Source organism: Pleurodeles waltl, chromosome 4_1 (assembly GCF_031143425.1).
Source record: "Pleurodeles waltl isolate 20211129_DDA chromosome 4_1, aPleWal1.hap1.20221129, whole genome shotgun sequence".
NCBI classification, from domain to species: domain Eukaryota; kingdom Metazoa; phylum Chordata; class Amphibia; order Caudata; family Salamandridae; genus Pleurodeles; species Pleurodeles waltl.
The window spans coordinates 598,079,652-598,097,289 of record NC_090442.1 but is presented as its reverse complement, the minus strand read 5'-3'; the positions used below and the strand labels follow the sequence as shown (position 1 = coordinate 598,097,289).

At 41.4% G+C, this 17,638-nt stretch overlaps 1 protein-coding gene across 1 annotated transcript in view; it reads right to left on the bottom strand.

Annotated features, from left to right (window-relative positions):
- The window catches only part of STAB2 (stabilin 2), an 805,158-nt gene that overhangs the window by 174,305 nt on the left and 613,215 nt on the right, over window positions 1-17,638 (bottom strand). Inside the window, 2 exon segments of the mRNA XM_069228991.1 lie at window positions 4,026-4,115; window positions 10,447-10,623. Coding sequence (XP_069085092.1) covers window positions 4,026-4,115; window positions 10,447-10,623 — 267 coding nt within the window.

Below are 17,638 nucleotides of genomic sequence, written 5' to 3'. Positions count from 1 at the left end.
GTTAGTGGTTGATATTGTGGATATGATATCTTTGCAAGTTATATATTGAAACATCGATATAATGGTATAACGTTTGTAAGTATTCACTTGAATTAATGCTGTATGATTAAACTGTATGTATATAATACAGTTATATGTATAAGTACACATGAAATAGTTCCCAATTTCAGGCAAGGTCTAACTTTAGAACACCAAAACTGGTTTTGTAGTAAGAAAGTGAATTACAACAAGTTCCTACTAATGTCATCATGTTGCTATCTTATTTAAGGGCCCCTTTTGCTATGGGGGAGCTCTGTCACATCTTCTGATGCTAGAAGAACTACTACCTTTCAAACAAACATGTGCTGGAAAGCACATGACCTCATTCTTCAGACTCTTTATGCCATATCGACTTCACTATGCCTTTATGCCTTGTCCGTTGTCACTAAGAACAGGCTAGTAAGTGGCCAGGGTGGCAGAGGTGGGAACATTTCTAACTGGCCTCGTCTGCTGCTGCCTATGTTCTTGGGGGAAGGCGTCTTTCACTGTTCGCTTGGGTTTTACTTTATTGCACTTCTCATTCACAACTCACAGCTCTCCAGCAACAGTGAAGGTCACAGGAGAAGGGGAATGGAGGTTTAAAAGTGCAACTCACACAATTTGGCTTGCAGATTGCAGGGTATTGTGGAACTTGGAGCCCTGATTATTTTTTTACATACAAGTATCTGACTAGATGCTTATGGATTTCTATTTATTACAATAATTCATTTCAAAACTTATAAATATGATTATACCGAAAGCATGTGTAAATGTTAATTATTCAATATACGTATTACATAAAATCATTAATACATAGATTAAAATAATTAAATAACTAAAGCAATAATACTCAATTAGTGGACTAAAACAAACAAAAATAATATGGGCATGTACCTCTATACACTTTGTTATACTCACTAGAGGAATTACAATTAATACAGCTATTGAATACATAAATAACAAATATTGTATACATATATGTGTAGCTTTATCATATCCATATGTAAGTAGATCAATACATCAATAACAAATAAGATTATGAGTGTATGCCTATAGGTTTATTTTCCTATATTAGCACATGACTGTCACAATGTATAAATATGATTATGGCAATTGTATTTATAAATGCTTTGCTACTGAAATATTGAAGAACAAATATAAAAAATAAACAATAATTATACATTTAAAAAAACTTAATTTACAGCATTTTCAGAAAGCCTGAGTTTGTAAATATTTATTCATGCATGTACATTTCGGGCTTTATCTAGTACAATTTTATACCTCCTGATTTCTTCCATATGGGTATCACGTTAAAATCTCTATGTATGTATAGTTCTTATCATGTCATGTATCTACATATCTATATATTTTCCTCCTACTGCAGGGAGGCGAAAAAGTTAACCAATCTCCCAAAACCTAAAAAAATCACCACTCTATGGTTTATCCCATTCTTGTTTCAAAATATCCCCACCTCCACTCTCAGACTCACCCCAAACCTCTTTAATTCTATGAACTCTCAAACAACTCTTCCAAACTTTTCCTTCCTCCATCCATCATTTATCCTATTCAGCCACATAGCAGGCTCTCTGACTCATCCTAAACTTCTTTTACTAATATGAACTCCCAAATAATCCTTTCTAAACCCTTCCCTCTTCTATCCTATTCACCAACTAACAAACCCACGTCTTCTATTCCCAATAACAATTTATATTTCCCCATAATTATCCACTACTAATCCACCACTGGGTTAGCCAAATTTTTAAAAAAACTAATTACAAGTTCTAGAATACATCTACTAAAACATAACTAAATATGCTACTCACACCTTCCTTAGAACAACCAGTGAGCTTGCTGGTATAGGGGAAATTGGCAGATGAATACCCCTTATTATTAGTGTGAATAATAACTGTATCTTAAAACAGATGCTCCTTACTGCTTTGCGATTCGACAGGACGGGCAAGCTCCTCAGTGATTTGCAAAATCCTGAAAATGTACTGTTGAGGTACATTATTCCATATCTTGTATGTATGTACTAATTTGTGCTAGCATTGAAAGTTATGTATATGGGAATGTAAACAATAGCTGTGTTAGCATTATATGCATGTAAGTGTGCATGTAACAGTTTACATTAGTATTCTTTGTGTGTGCGCATGTAACCACTTGTGTTACATTGCACATATGTATGTGATAGTGGATGTTTTTAAATTGTGGCACTTTTATTTTATCGGTTGTGCACAATTCGCAGTCTGCCTTGAGAAATGCTTGTAATAATAATCTATAATTCTAAAGATTTGTTGAGCATTTAAACCTATAACATGCACAATGGGTAACAATTTGAGTTGCATTCAGTCTTTTTTTTAATATAGAAATGGTCTGTTGATGGAGTCAAGAATTGCTCAAAACAGCTGATTTGCTGTTTTACTAGTCAAGTTGTTTAACCATATCTGCATTAGAATTTCCTATTTTTGAGAAGCACAAATTGGTATTTTTCAGAATCTGAAAATCATTATGTGCCTTCAAATTATTATATATTTTTCCTAAAGGTGAAAATTTCAGTTTCTGAATATAGCAGGAGAAAATATGAAAAACGAAAACCACAATAAAACACAAGAGTGCATATTGAAGTAGTTCGGCATTCTGGAGATCTGCAAAACTCCGAAAATATCATTTTGTGGATTGTACAAAAAAGGATTTTCAGTCAATGTATTGCTTTACACATTTCCTGGAAAACAATTTCCCAGACAATGAAAACACATTCAAATTAATTCTCTGTTTCCATCTCTATCATAGTAATACCATTCACCGTACCAACAAAATGAGCTTAGAAAGTACATTACATTTACTATATAATCTTTATTCTGAATTTATTGGTCCAATGAAAGATATCAATCCTTGGCACTTATCCACCGAATTCAATATTTTAATGAATAGTACACAGCCTATCAATGTACTGAAGGAAGGACTTGAGTGGGATGTATATTTGCCTTTCAGTCAAACCTCTGCCTGTTTTTTTGTAGAATATAAATCAATTTGATCTAACTGGAGATATATACGAATGTGATTCTCAAGATCAATGATTTAGCAGTGTCATTTTAAGGATTTTAGGCCTGGGGCAAGCCATGTATTGGGGGCCACTGTACAGAACATATTTTAATTGTATTACCCATTTCGAGCTAATTTAAGCAGCATGATGCCAAACAATACAGAATTATGATTTACACTTTAAAAAGGTCACACAGACAGTTGAAATATATCTTGTATGAAAAAAAAACCCACTAATTCTTAAGATGACACTGGAAAGCGAGAGAGAGAGAGAGAGAGAGAGAGAGAGAGAGCGAGAGAGAGAAATAGAGAGAGCGAGAGAGGGAAGTACATATAGGCAGAGAAAGAGAGGTTCAGTGAGATAAATAGAATGGACAATGGTTTATTAGAGAAAAAGTTAACTTTCCCCAGGGGCCCCTTGGACTGTGGGGTGCCTGGACAGTTGCCCACTTTGCCCATTCCTTAAAACGTCTCTGTGATTTGGGGGTCTCAGGAAACAAATCACCTATTATTAGCATACAGTATATGCTCTAAGCCTCACTTTGTAACCTTATTAAACGTGACAGGTGACTCTTGGCATATCCACATCCAGAGAACCATCAGACTTGAGGCTCAGAGAAAAAAGAAAGAACAAAGCAGCAGGTCTTTTCCACCCCCAGGATCTTGAACGATATCCGCGTATCCATAAGACCCACCCAAATGCTGCTCCAATTTTGTAAAAAATTGAAGACAAACCTCCTTAAAGAACACTACATCACAATACAGTAGCAGTATACTCCTAATTCTAGAACCTAGCAACCTTTCCTATCTCTTGCTGACTGCATGTTTGACTATGACCCAGCTCCGCCGCCTTTTGACTAGGATTGTACTATACGAATAATACACCCATGCATACCACATACATGACCTAATGGCACCCTTTCCAAAGCATTAACACTTTGGGCATCGCCTATAGCCATACTTACAACGTTGTCTTTATCCCCACATTTGACGCTGAGGTCAGATCCCTGTAGTGTCTTCAGTGTCGCTGTGTAAGGAAGATCATTTGCTAAAATCTGTCATGGCACAAAGAAATATAAACAACCTTTATGTAAAGAAACCAGCAAAGGGCTTGTTTTAGATTTAAGTGGTGAATGAAAATCCTCCAATTTCTGGAAAACTATAAATACAGAGTGGACTCATCTGCTGACTTTCATGCACAATACTAACACTATGATGAAGGAAATATAGGTAGGGGATCCAACTGAATTGTCCTTTAGAAATTTTAGGTCTGTTATAAGTCTTTTATACACTTGAAAGAATTTTTAAAACATATTTATACTTTTGGCAGTGTTTCATTCTTTCAGTGATTCATGAAATGGCTCATAAGAATCTTAATATGTACTATCACATTTACGGACACAAGCCGGATTGGGTAAAACCATTTGCTACATCAGACCCCTTTTCTAACAAGTCAGTATTGATAACAGATCAAACACCCCAGGCATTAAACATTTAATGCAAGGTGTAGTTGTAGGTGTCTGAGAAAAGAGTGTTGTCTCCATGCACAGTGGATTGTGGTGAAAACATGACACAAGACTTTCCACATACCAACAAAATTGACAGCTGCAGTGAGTCCAGTCATGAGGACCTCTTGGACCTGAGTTGGTTCCTCGTTTCTAAGCCTCATTTTATATTTCATATTTAACACGTTTTAGCTGCACAGCTTTACACATTTTGCTTGCATGATATTATTCTAGGAATATATCTTATGAGTTGCTTGTTTTAATTAGTTTTTTCTTGACCTGTAATCAGTACCTTCTATTCAAGGTTAGGAATACACAAGTGCCTATGTTGCCCATTTAGGAGACAGCTTCTAACATCTAGACATAGCATTGCATCAGAGCTGTGCTTCTAACACATTGTGACTTTATTATATAAATGATGCACTGACCCAGAAGGGGCAGAGGGGCATTCCAGCTGCAACCAGCCTGGGACAAATGCTGTGATAGACTTGCAGCTCTGCTGCTGCTAATCTACCAGCTTCCCGAGAGGATTGCCATCCACACTACAGGCTGAATCCCGATGCTGTTCCACAGGTATGGGGCTAAAACTAATCCCTTAGATTGGGCCAGGCAAAAAGGTACATCTGCTATGCTCTTAATATAGTTTTGGGATTAGGTAGGACCCTCTAGAACTCATTTACCATGGTTGGATGGTTCATCATCTTTACCATGTTCATTTTGCAGATAACTTTGCTCTGTTTCATCTGCCTAATTATCACAGCCCAGTCTCTCTATGCAAGATTACGGCTGTCTCAATAAACGCAGTATAGAAAATGTATCTTGTCTCTCTTGTGTTTCGTCTGGGCATGCATGAGTAATCTGACGAAAGGTGAGATTGGTTTCCACAACTTCCCTGGGGGAGTCAGAGTGTCATGTTCAGGTTGCCATAATCACCTTCCACCCCGGTCAGGTTAGGGGTTCAGGTGAGGCACTGTGAGCTAGCAGAAACTGGGCTGACAGTCTCTGAGGATGTGGAAGGACTAATACACAGTCCTATTATCTTAGTAGGAACTGTATAACAGTTCCACTGTTGTATGTTATCCCTTAACTAAATCCTGGCTTTTTACCCAACTGCACTTCACTGGTGATTTTTTTTTACCCCATACTTAAAATGATAACAGCAAGCTTTCAAGTCCCAGAATACAATGTGATATCTGTTAAAACATTAGTGCTGACGTAAAGACAGTTGCTATGGGAACACATGGCTGCTATGAATGTCCACACAAGTGCAACACCTGAATGTAGTCAGTCAAAGAGTGCAGAGAAGCACTGGCAAGCATGCTTAAATCAATATGTTTCAGGTGCCTTAGCATGTAGGGCTACAAACTTATCTGGCGTATTTCAAGATTTTAAAGGTTTCTACTATGCTGTTGCAGAGTTGACCACCCAACAATGTCATAATATACAGTAAGGAGTAAGTGAATGACAGCAACTGTGCCCAGTAATTTGTTTATTTAAACATGTGAATACACGTTCTTAGTTTCTGAGTCTAGTAGTAGTCCTGTAAACCAGACAGATTCCTAACAGAGTGCTTGTAAGTGGTAATGAGATGTGAGAGAGAATGCAAGCAATAAACAGACTTTCTGTGCTTACAACAGTCTAACATAAGTCCACTGAACAAAATCACTATTTTCCAAAATAAATGTGTGCTTTATAACTATCACATGATTTATAAACATTGGACAACCATGTTTTGTCTATTTGGGAGGTTAGACAGCTGAAAAAACACTTTTAAGCACTGAATTCAAAAGGTTTGAGAAGCACTGAGAAAACACCACTGAAAGCGACAGAAAATAAACACTGAAAACAGGACAGACTACATATAACATCAACATTATAAATAAGGCATTATTCAATTTAACATGTCCAAGTGTCTTTCTTGTATTATGAACACACTACAAATGCAGCGATAGAACCTACCAACAGGGGTTCACACACTTCAAAGTCCATGTGCAAAAGCACAAACCCCACGGTGCTTAAAGGCATTAAAAAATGTCTCCTCGGGACGTCAATGTAAATCCCTGGGAGACTTATGGCAAGCTTTTTCTGAGGCTTTTGTGAGGCTCTGGTGGGGGCTACTGCTCTCCAGGAAGCCCCCATGTGGTGCCCCATCAATTCTTGGAGCACCGCAAGGACCTTATGAAAATGATTAAGCCCCTCATGGGGATCTTGAGACAGTGATTGTTAATGAAAGGCTTCTCTGCTTCAAGATGCTTTTTAAAATTTTTTTAAAGAGGTAGGCTCACACTGAACTTCTAAATGTTTCTAGGGGACCGGTGTCTCTGCCCCTTTGATGGGACACCCATTGTAGGCATAATTCAGGAGCCATATCTGTAGCGCACACCTTTGTGATTCGCTACCTGTTGCTGCCAGCACAGCTATTGCGTGCTGGTGCAGAACCACTATCCTTTTAATTTTCTCTTTGCAGGTTCAATGTGGTTGAGGGCTTTAGTGCTAGGGGGCTTCCACTTCCCCCAGAAAATACAGGCACAGTAAGCGGGTGCAGGCACCCATTGATGCTCCTGGGGGGGGGGGTGGAGGGTGACTCTCCTTGGGAGCTTCTTTCTCTGACAGCGGGGCCTCCCTCGGATCCCTGGGAAATTGCGGCCCCAAAACAGCATAATACCCCTTGAAGAAAAAAAGCAACATAAATGAGGTTGAGATTACCCCCAGGGGTTTTGTCCTTGCCAGTGGAACTTTAACAAAGAGTAGCAGAGTGTTACTTGCTTCATTTTTCAGCCCAATCCCTCAGGCAGAGGTTTACTCTTGCCCCATAGCACCAATGAGGGAGATATCCCTTTGCTCTTGGTGGCAAGCTCTAGCCACAATGGGGGGATTTTCAAAACATCCTAGCCTCTATATTAACCTATTAGTTTGAAGCTGTATTTGTAATGATCCTAATGCTAAAATGGTCCTTTGTCTAGGCTCCTGGTACCTGCCTTCATCCAGGGGCTTCTTGAACAGTGCCCCACACCTCATTAGCAGAGTATCATCCTTGCCACAGTGCCCACACACTATGGATTTCACAGTCTTGCAGGGCTCCCGTGTGTCAGCAGCAGAGACAGTGCCCTCTGACCCCCTCCTCTGGGAGGTCATATCCAGCTGCCGGACCAGTCCACAAATGATCAAGGGGAACCCTCGAGGGTCACCTCCATTCAGATCCATCCCTGTATTGTTACTCAGAGGATATAAGAAGCCAGTGGAGCAACTCTTAAAGCACTAGGTGAAAGTCTGAGTCAAATTACTAAAGTACATCCTTGCAGTGGAGTCAGGTGTCTTCTGTTTCCTAGGGCCAGTGAGTTCTTAACTGTCTCTCCTTCGGGCAGCAGTTTTTAGGTAGTGGTGGAAAGTTCTGGAAGGTAGGCACCTCGTTCCAATCCCAAAGTGCCACATCATTACTCCACCCCAGACTCAACCCACCTGCACAGCATTCTGCTAGATTTAAACATGTTGTATTGAAGAGGTCTATGGAAATCCTTCTCTGAGAGCTTCAAGCCTTCCTCCAACTGGAACAGCTGCTTGATCCCTTCCTTCCAAAACTTCAGAGTCAAGGGTTAATTAATGCAGATGTTCACACCACCCTCCTTTTCACAGGAACTGGGCCAAGTACTGACAAATGGCTGTTTTGTGTGAGAAGGCCTTTAATCCTCATGTTGGCCAGTACAGAACCTACTTTGGCAGAGTAGGGGGGACAAAGGCCTGCACTCAAATTCTGAACTGAGCCAGGAGTAGGGGAACAAATGCCTGCAATCTAATTATGAGGTGAACCAGGGAAATGTAAGGAGTAGTTATCCCAAAATTGTCTTTGACTCTGCACTCGGGGTACATGTTTTGCACATGTGTGTGCTCATGTTTTTTGTGTGTAACCAGCCCAGTGTGTTACCTAGCTGGGTAGCAGCAGACCTTATCTCAAAAGGCAGGCAATGGTTGTTAGTTCAATCAGTCTATTTCCACTGAATTTACCATAAGTGAAACTCAATTGGTAAAACTCTCAGCAAAGATCCAAAACTAGGCAGTCAAAAAGCAAAAAACTCAGGGGTATTAAGTGGGTGGAACCCCATTAGGAGTCATAGCATGCCTCCTGAAGAGACCCCAGACTATACAGAACTCAGTGGGAAGACTCGTTATCGACTCCACAGCAGAACTCACGTCACATCCCACCTCAAAAACTACACTGGCTCCCGATTCAGGAGAGATGCCAGTTCAAGATGCTGACCCACGCCTACATAGCCTTGCACAATGAAGTACCAACATACATCAACAAACGCCTGACCCTCCACCACCTGACCAGACACCTCTGATCAGCTTCCCTCTTCCTCACAGACTCCCCAAAGATCCGTGCAGCCAACAGTGGAAGATGCTACTTCTTGCACCTGGCAGCCAAGGCTTGGAACAACCTCCTTCTGCACCTCAGGACCACACCGTCACTCCAGCAATTCAAAAGAGAACTAAAGACTTGGATATTCAATTGATCATTCCTCCATGCAGCAGCATACAGGTCCAGTCCCCCCAGACCCTCATGGGTGATTTACTGCGCTCTATAAATGCTTGATTGATTGATTGAACACATTTGCTACAATTTAGTACAGATTTCTAGAACATGTGGTAGCTGATGGGAGATAAGAAGAATATAGAAGGGTGTCAAGAACAGTGTTAAATCAAATTTGCAATGAATATACGCACCATGACAGTCCATAACAGGAAAAAGTAAATAAAAACCTCTACAGTTATTGTTTTTAATCATATAAGGGCTCTCTGCTTCATACAGGTGTAATCTACTGTATTTGCAAGGCCTACTTGTTCTGCTGGCCATCCTGTGTGAGGATTTCAGATTTCCAATCTGAGAAAGAAGTCATCAGACACATTACCCTCTGGTTATTTGTTTGACTGCATCTGTGAAATACCTTGGTTGAACCAGTGCACTTCTTAAAGACCAACTACCCCCATCACTCAGAACCACCCTTTCATTTGGTACACATTAGCACGCTCTTTTGTTTTAAATAGACACCAAGGGCCTTATTACGAGTTCCGCGGACGGTTTAATCTGTCCACTGAATTTCCAACAGGGAGGTTGCTGCCATAGTGGCCGGGCCCATTAAGAGTTTCCTGCTAGGGCACCAGGCAGAAACCTGAGTTTCTGCTTGCTGTCCTATGGGAAACACCCTACAGCATTGTCTCCGGCTTGTAGTCGAGCCAACGGCAATGCTGTAGGATGCAGTGTGCACCAGCACCCTCACAATGTTCACTGTCTGCAAAGCAAAGCAAACAGTGAACATTGCGATGGTGGAGAACAAGGTCATGATCTCCAGGGAAGTGCTGCTTGCTGCGCTGCCCTGCCCTGGTGGATTAGGACCACTGCAACCGCCAGACCTCTGATCCTGGCGGTCCCACCGCAGCACGACCACTGTGGTCATAATATGGTGCTCAGACCGCCGCACTGGCGGTGCTCCGACTGCCACAGCGGGACAGCAAGACTCATAATTGGCCCTAAGTCAGTAAATCGGATAGATTAATGGACTTGCCAGTGGGTATATAAATGGGTACAATTGTATTGGTAATGGTTGTTTTCATACATTTATAAACTAAACATGAACATATAGTTATGGCAACGGTATTTCAATTAATTAAAAATAATAAATTGCGGAACAAGGTTTTATATCGTTGTTATGAAACGATATACAAGTTCATTTAATAAATCACACAGGTTTTTTCATTAAGTGTCATGCAGTATCCGTGTATATTTACAAAACATACTAAAACAAAAATGTGATCAGGAGTCAATGGTAAAGCCACTGAATGGCCATGACGCTCACAAATGGCTAATGTATGAAGGATGACTCACCTTCTCATCTCTGATGATGTGATACTTCAGATAATCTATAAGTTTATCCTTATTTTGAGGGTTGAATAGAAAGTCTTGCTGCTCCTGGGGCAGCGCTTTGATAGTTTTGTCCGAGGGCCAAAACAAAGTGACAGGTTTGTGAATGGGATCATTGATGAGACTGAGCAGGTCCATATCCTAGTATAGAAAAATATATATAAAAAATGACAATCGTGAGAAAAGTAGGATGCTTTGTGAAAACGGTTTATGTTACCAACCGTTACGAGTTCTTAGGCCCTTTCAGGAATTCATCAATTGAAATACCTAATGAGGTGAGTATTTACTTTTCAGGATGAACGATGAATGAATCCAGCAATTAACAATTGTAGCGTCATGGAAAAAATTTAATTCAAAGAATATTTTTGGTACATCTGTAGAGTATCTAAACAGTACACAGAAGATCCTTTGTCTACCAAACAGACTCTGGATGTCCCACTAAGCCCAGACAGCCAGACAGATGGCATATCATCAGGGAAGCCACAAAAGTAACATTTACTCATACAGAACTCACCAAGTTGCCTTGAAAATGGCATGGATCTGGCTCACCTAGAGTTACCATGGAAAACCATGAAACATACACTTTAAACATCTAATTCTTATTCTGATTGCCTACAACACCCATTTAATGCCCTGTACATTGAGACACACTTCCTCCTTCCATGGGTTTGGGTTAGAAACTAGGTGACCCAAGTGACAGTTGGAGTCTCTTACTCCTAGCAAACATGCAGTGGTGGAAGTAAAGAGTTGCTTCTTTAATTCTTGTGCACTGAAATTGTTTTTTACAAACCTCACGAGGACTAGTGTAGTGGGAGTGATGTAATACAAGATGAAATCTCTTCAAATTTTACACGTTTTTGGTGAGCTGCTAACTCCTTTGCATTATTAGAGATGGAGTATGACACTCATTTACAGGCCACTGAAGCTCTATGCCTAAGAAGCCGTGCCCGATTACTCCACTGTCTGGAGTTGGAAGAGCAGTATGCGTTACCTGATTGAACCATATTGCGAACACTGAACAGAGGGTAGACATGCATTGGATATTTCTATAGCCAGACTGAGTGAGAGATTTTCTTTTGTCTGGCAGAATGAAGGGGTCGTGAGGCACTAATTCTATAAACAATGAGTCTTTGGGTGAATATATAACCACTTTCACATCAGTAGGAAAGAATTGTAAATGTTTACGATTCCTAGGTGGAAGACCAGCTTACAGTTCTCATAAGCTCCAAGAATTTCAAAAGAAGCCTGTTGTTCTTGCATTTTTGAAGACTACATGCATAGCAATACCTAAAACTTTCAGTGGAAAGGGTTAATGATTTGAATTACGGATAAGAAAGAGAGCACTTTGTGCATGTGTCCGAACAGCCAATGGGTAAACCGAAGATAGTTGGGGCTTGTGTGAGTTGCGCAGGATTGAATGCAGAGGAGCCTGTTCAGAAGAAGGGCTTAAGTGCCATAGATGCAGAGATCAAGGCAATCAACTAGGTATCAATGTGTTCTGCTGTAGAAAAAGTATGAACAAATGGGGCATTTTTGGAACATGCATGGTAGAAGGAAGAATTAGACGTTGGTGGAGGGAGAACAGGAAGTGGAATGAAATGTCATAAGCGCAAGCAGAATGGGTGGAAATAAGAGATGAAGCTGTCGCTTTTAAAGTACAGATTCAAAAAGCACAGGGTCTTACAGAAGACTTAAAGATGGTGTGCATCATCTTCTTCTGTGAGATGTAAAAGCACTAATAAGGCTGTGGGTCTCTAACATGCTATAACTGGGACCTAAGTGGGCACAGGCTAACATGTCTGGTTAATTCAGGAGCCTTGTCTAATGTATTCTAGAATATCTTCTTCTCTTTGTCTTCTGTTCCAAGTGACTCTGGGATTTAGAACTATCTTGGACACATTGGGAGAATGTAGGGTGAACCGATAAGGATAAGTCCCTTTAGGTGGGGTTGAAAGTAGTTTTTGGAAATTGTAAATTGAAAGTGTGTAGAGAGGGGTAAATTCATGTAGCAAAGCATGAGCTTGCGATGGGTTTGTACATTATCAAAAGGAAAGCCATAGAAATGTCATGTAAGGTTACAGGGTCATAGTATAGGGGCACTAGGCAGGTTCTTGTAGGCGTCTGGGAAAGCAACACAGAATCTTAACCAGGAGTTACTGGATCTGTGAATCCAGGATGAAGGAATCGTACCAAGGGGAGTATCTCCGAGTGGACGAGTGCTTGTGTGAGCCACAGTGGATATGGAGCACTGTGGTGACGAGGGTCTTTTTGAGAAGCATTCTGGACAATGGTGTCATAAGTATGGAGACAGAAGCTCCTTTAGGATTGTTGAGTCATTCTATAATTTCGGTGCTTCTACATTGGTTTATTTTTACCTTTGTCACCTTGTTTCTTGTTTTCTATTTCTCCAGTTTCCCACAAAATCTCTTTTGGATTTGTTGTGTTATACTGCATTGTGCTTTCGCCTCTGAGGTGCAAGTTTTGAGTGGAATGCAGAATGGGATGGAAGTTGGAACTGGGCTAGGCTGCTTGACGCTTCCTTTAATGGCAGGCTATGCCAGAGAAGTGGTGTAAATAAACAGTGTTGTTTGATCTTTTGTATGTGGCTCTTGGTAGAGTAAGCCAATCCTTTCTGGGTGAAGGGTGTGAGGATGGAGAAAATATACTTTCTATGCTAAATCACAAGGACGTGAGTAGTCTGTGTGCCTCCTGCTAGGCAAACAGGTAGCATTACCTTAGCTACATTGCTAAGGGGTGTGATAGCAGTAGGTACTCTCAAGAAACAGGGAACCAGAAACGTGACTGCCTAGGTAGACCAGAATTTTACTATGAATGGTGGGTGACTGCCATAGATCAGGTGAATGAGTTGAATTCAAAGGGATTGCCTGAATGAGACATCTGATCTCTTGGAGTCCTGAAAATTCTACAGTTAGAGTTTGAAGCTCACAACACGCCCCATGGTGTGTTTCCACAGTGCTAATCACTGCCGAGGACTCACCCTGCTATGGTAGGAGCTGCAAGTGTATTGGTCGGGTACACTAGTGGCCAGTTCTGAGGGTAGTGTTGGCTTGCCTCTGTCACCAGTTGACTAGTAAGAGTCATAGTTAATCAGCTATAGTGTAGTGAAGTCGAGCAGTCCTCAGCATACTCTGGGTGGTGGAGGTGTGGGGCTACAGACTCAACAGACATCAGGTGACTACCAAGTAGCAACTAATAAATCCCTGTCCAGTGAGTACTTTGTCTTTTTCTAATAATCTCTATTGAGATCTGTAATGGCCTGGAATTATTTGAATTGTTTTTTATGTGACAGAATGTTGCGAACAACATCCTGCATAACTTATAATGCTTAAGAACCGCAAAGTAACCATTTGTACAAATAGGGATAAAAACCAATGGTCCTTATGTAATCAATGGATCATCACTTGTGGTAGACTTTCCATGATGAACTGTGACCCTAAGGTATTTGTACTGAAACATTTCCTACCTTGAAGCACAGTTATCAATCAGAGGAAATAGGCAGTGGAAGTTTGTTAAGCCGAGTTACCACCCAGAAGGATTATTTACTAATTTATTTTTATCCTCCCCCAACTTTTTTAATTATGTGAATGCCTTGATTTACATGGATGTATTCTACTGCTCCTTTATCCAGCAAGTTTTGAATCTCCGTAAAGGGCATTCATAAATGTTTTTGTTTTGGTAAGTCGGTGTGATGTGGCATTTTGTGAGAAATAATGAATGTATCTATTTTGAAGAATGTACAGCAGCCCTTTGTTTGATGTTAGTGTTTTCCAGTTCACCCCCAACAAGACTGTTCCTCCTCTGACTGGGTGCACATTTTTTGATGAAGATAAAATCTTTTGTTGGTTTCTCTTTGGCACTTGGGGCCTGTTTTTGCTGCTGCCTCATTTGAATTTCCGAGGAATCTTAAAGGGAGAATTTGCTCTGCGTTGTTGACACAATGAAAGCGAGACTGACTGGATACTGCTGATATTCCGTACAGATTCAATTTCAACTTCTTGTATAGAAAGAGTATACTGAGAAACTTTCTGCTATGTGGCCATCATCATGGACAGGTTCTACATCCTAATAGACAGCTTGCAAATGTTCGTTCACCTCCTACCAAAGTTTAGGTCAGGAGCAAGTAAAGGTGGTGCCATTATAAGGCAGACAGGAGCCATCATCTTCCAGAATATAATGCATATCACCTTGGGCTTACACTATGATTCTGTTCTATAATAGGCAGAAAGGGATTTGAGCTTTGGAAAGAGGTCAGCCCTCTTGAATAAACAATTCTAAGAGGCATGCCACATATTCTATAAATAAATACCAACAGTAAATTGTCCTATTAAGGATAAAAATCAAAAGAAGGCTTTTAGGAATTTTATTTGATGGTGGTAGATTGTGACAGATGAATGCTTGTGAGCTGTATTGTTTTACTGAGGTATTATTAAGCCTTCTAAAATGTGCCGTTTCATTAGTCAGTGCTCCATTGTCTATCATTCGGGAGAGGACTGCGGCTTCCATTCCAACTTTCAATGGACAGAAAAGTCCTGCATGGTGAATACGTGTACGACTGCACTGAGTGCCCAACTGTACTGTTGTCTGGATACCTTATGCTGACTTTTTGTCCTAGGCAAACACGATCATGCAGGTGCACCATAACATAGGCCTATCTCACAGATTGTGGTATTTTTGGATGATGACGTGTCTCCAAACCGCTACCCTAAAAGTGGTGGAAAAAAACAGGAGGACTAGGAGTTAAAAAGCACAAGCGTGGTGGAGGCAGCATACTTTGTAATGATCAGTAGCAGTGAACAGGACCACTGGGGCAAGACCTACAGTCTCACTCACCTTTTTAACAGTTCTGCTGCTGTGTGTTTAACTCACCCCTGGCCTACATCAGGTTGCTGTGGAAGTGCATGCGTGATGAAAATGTGCTAAATGCATGTGACATCACGACATACATTACACAGAGAGTGAAGTGTGGTATAGTGTGTATATGGTAAATGTGTATGCGTTGGCAGTGTGTGTTTAAAGTGACACACTCTAGTATAGTACACAGGGCCTATAGTGCTGAACAGTGTAGACAGTGTGTGTGCTACATGTGGGATGCAGGTGGTAGCACAGTGTATGAGGACAGCAGTGCTGAACAGTGAATTTACTGGGAATGTACACAGAGTGCAGACATGCCTGCACTGGTACATTACATGGAGGATCTTTGGATCCATTTTGGGAAGCCCAGGCCTGCCTGGTGAAACCAAAAGGAGCAGAGGAATCCCCCCAGACAGAATTAACGTATTGCTGCATTCCTGTAAGCTTGGTGGAACAAACGCTGGAGGATGGGAGAGCCAGGCTCTCCATGAGCATTTCAAAGGTTCTTTGATTCAGTAACAGATCACAAGGAAGAGGCCAGGACTCATCTCAGGAAAGGCAAGATAGGGCTGATAAGGGAATCATAAAGAATAGGGCTGTGACCCCAGGATTAGCCTTTTCGTGCACGTATTATTGTGCCTGACATCCAGGTGTGAACTCTGGTCACTCCCATGAATCTTGTTGCGGGGTTAATCAGCATTGGAGTCTTGCCTGCTGTGACAGACATCCTTCAGGAGGAAAAAGAAAGGGCAAAGATGTCCATTTCAAAGGAGCAGAACCCCCAAAGTACAAGTTATTTACTTTCGGTAATAAAATATCTGGTAGAGACATATTCTAGTTGCAGATTCCTTACCTTAGAATTTTTCCCCAGGTGTCAGACTGGATCCGGAGATTTTTATTCGAGCAATACCCTTGTGCATCGGTAGGTGGCGTTGGTCGACTCCGTGGCGTCGTAGTCACCGTGATGACGTCGGTAGTAGTATATAGATGCCTCCCTCGCGGAGTGACGTCAGTTTCTTTTATCGACTTTCCATGCCAAAGCGCAGAGATGCTAAGAACACTGAGATTGGTGCGCCAGAGCTAAGGACCTGAAAGGGGGAATCCCTGTCCCTAGAAATCAGTATGCAAGCGGGGAGGATGAGTGGACGGTAAGGAATCTGCAACTGGAATATGTCTCTACCAGATATTTCGTTACTGAAGGTAAGTAACTTGTACATCTAATAGAGACTTCTAGTTGCAGATTCCTTACCTTAGAATAGATACCCAAGCAATGGCAATCTTAGTGGTGGGCTGCGAACCAAGATCATACTAGAAAGTCCTGTAGGACCGAACAACCAAAATAGCCGCCTCGACGGACCTGACTGTCCAGGCAGTAGTGCTTAGCAAACGTGTGCAGGGACGCCCACGTAGCTACCTGGCAGATATCCAGGACAAGAACTCTGCATGCTAATGCAGTGGAAGCAGCAGTTGCTCTGGTGGAATGAGCACGCAAGCCTTCAGGAGGTTGCTTCTTGGCCAAAGTGTAGCACATTTTGATGCAGAGAATCACCCATTGAGAGATGGTACGCTTTTGCACCACCTTCCTTTTTTTCGCACCCACATACCCAACGAAGCGCTGATCGTCCATCCAAAATCTTTAGTACAATTGAGGTAGAATGCCAACGTTCTTTTTGGGTCCAGACGGTGGAGTCTCTCCTCCTCATGGGAAGGACGTAGGGGTGCACAGAAAGTAGGCAAGGTGATGGACTGGCCTACATGAAAGGGTGTAACCACCTTAGAATGAAAGGAAGCCCTGGTGCGCAGCACAACTTTGTCAGGGTGCACAGACAAGTACGGAGGCTTTGAGGAAAGGGCCTGTAGCTCACTCACCCTGCGAGCAGAGGTGATAGCGACCAGAAAGACATTTTTGAAGGTGAGGAACCGCAAGGGACAATTATGCATCGGCTCAAAGGGGGTACACATCAAATAAGTAAGTACAAGATTAAGGTCCCACTGAGGCATGATAAATGGAGTGGCAGGAAATAAATGGGTGAGCCCTTTTAGGAATCTACCCACAATAGGAGATTTAAAGAGTGAGGGCTGATAAGGTAGCATAAGAAAGGCCGAAATGGCAGATAAATACCCTTTAAGGGTGCCCAAAGCAGAGCCCTGATGGGCTAAAGAAAGAATGAACAGAAGAACCTCAGATAGAGGGGCAGAAAGGGGATCAACAGATTTGTTGGTACACCATGCCACAAATGTATTCCAACAACAGGCATATATAGTTTTAGTTGATGGACACCTG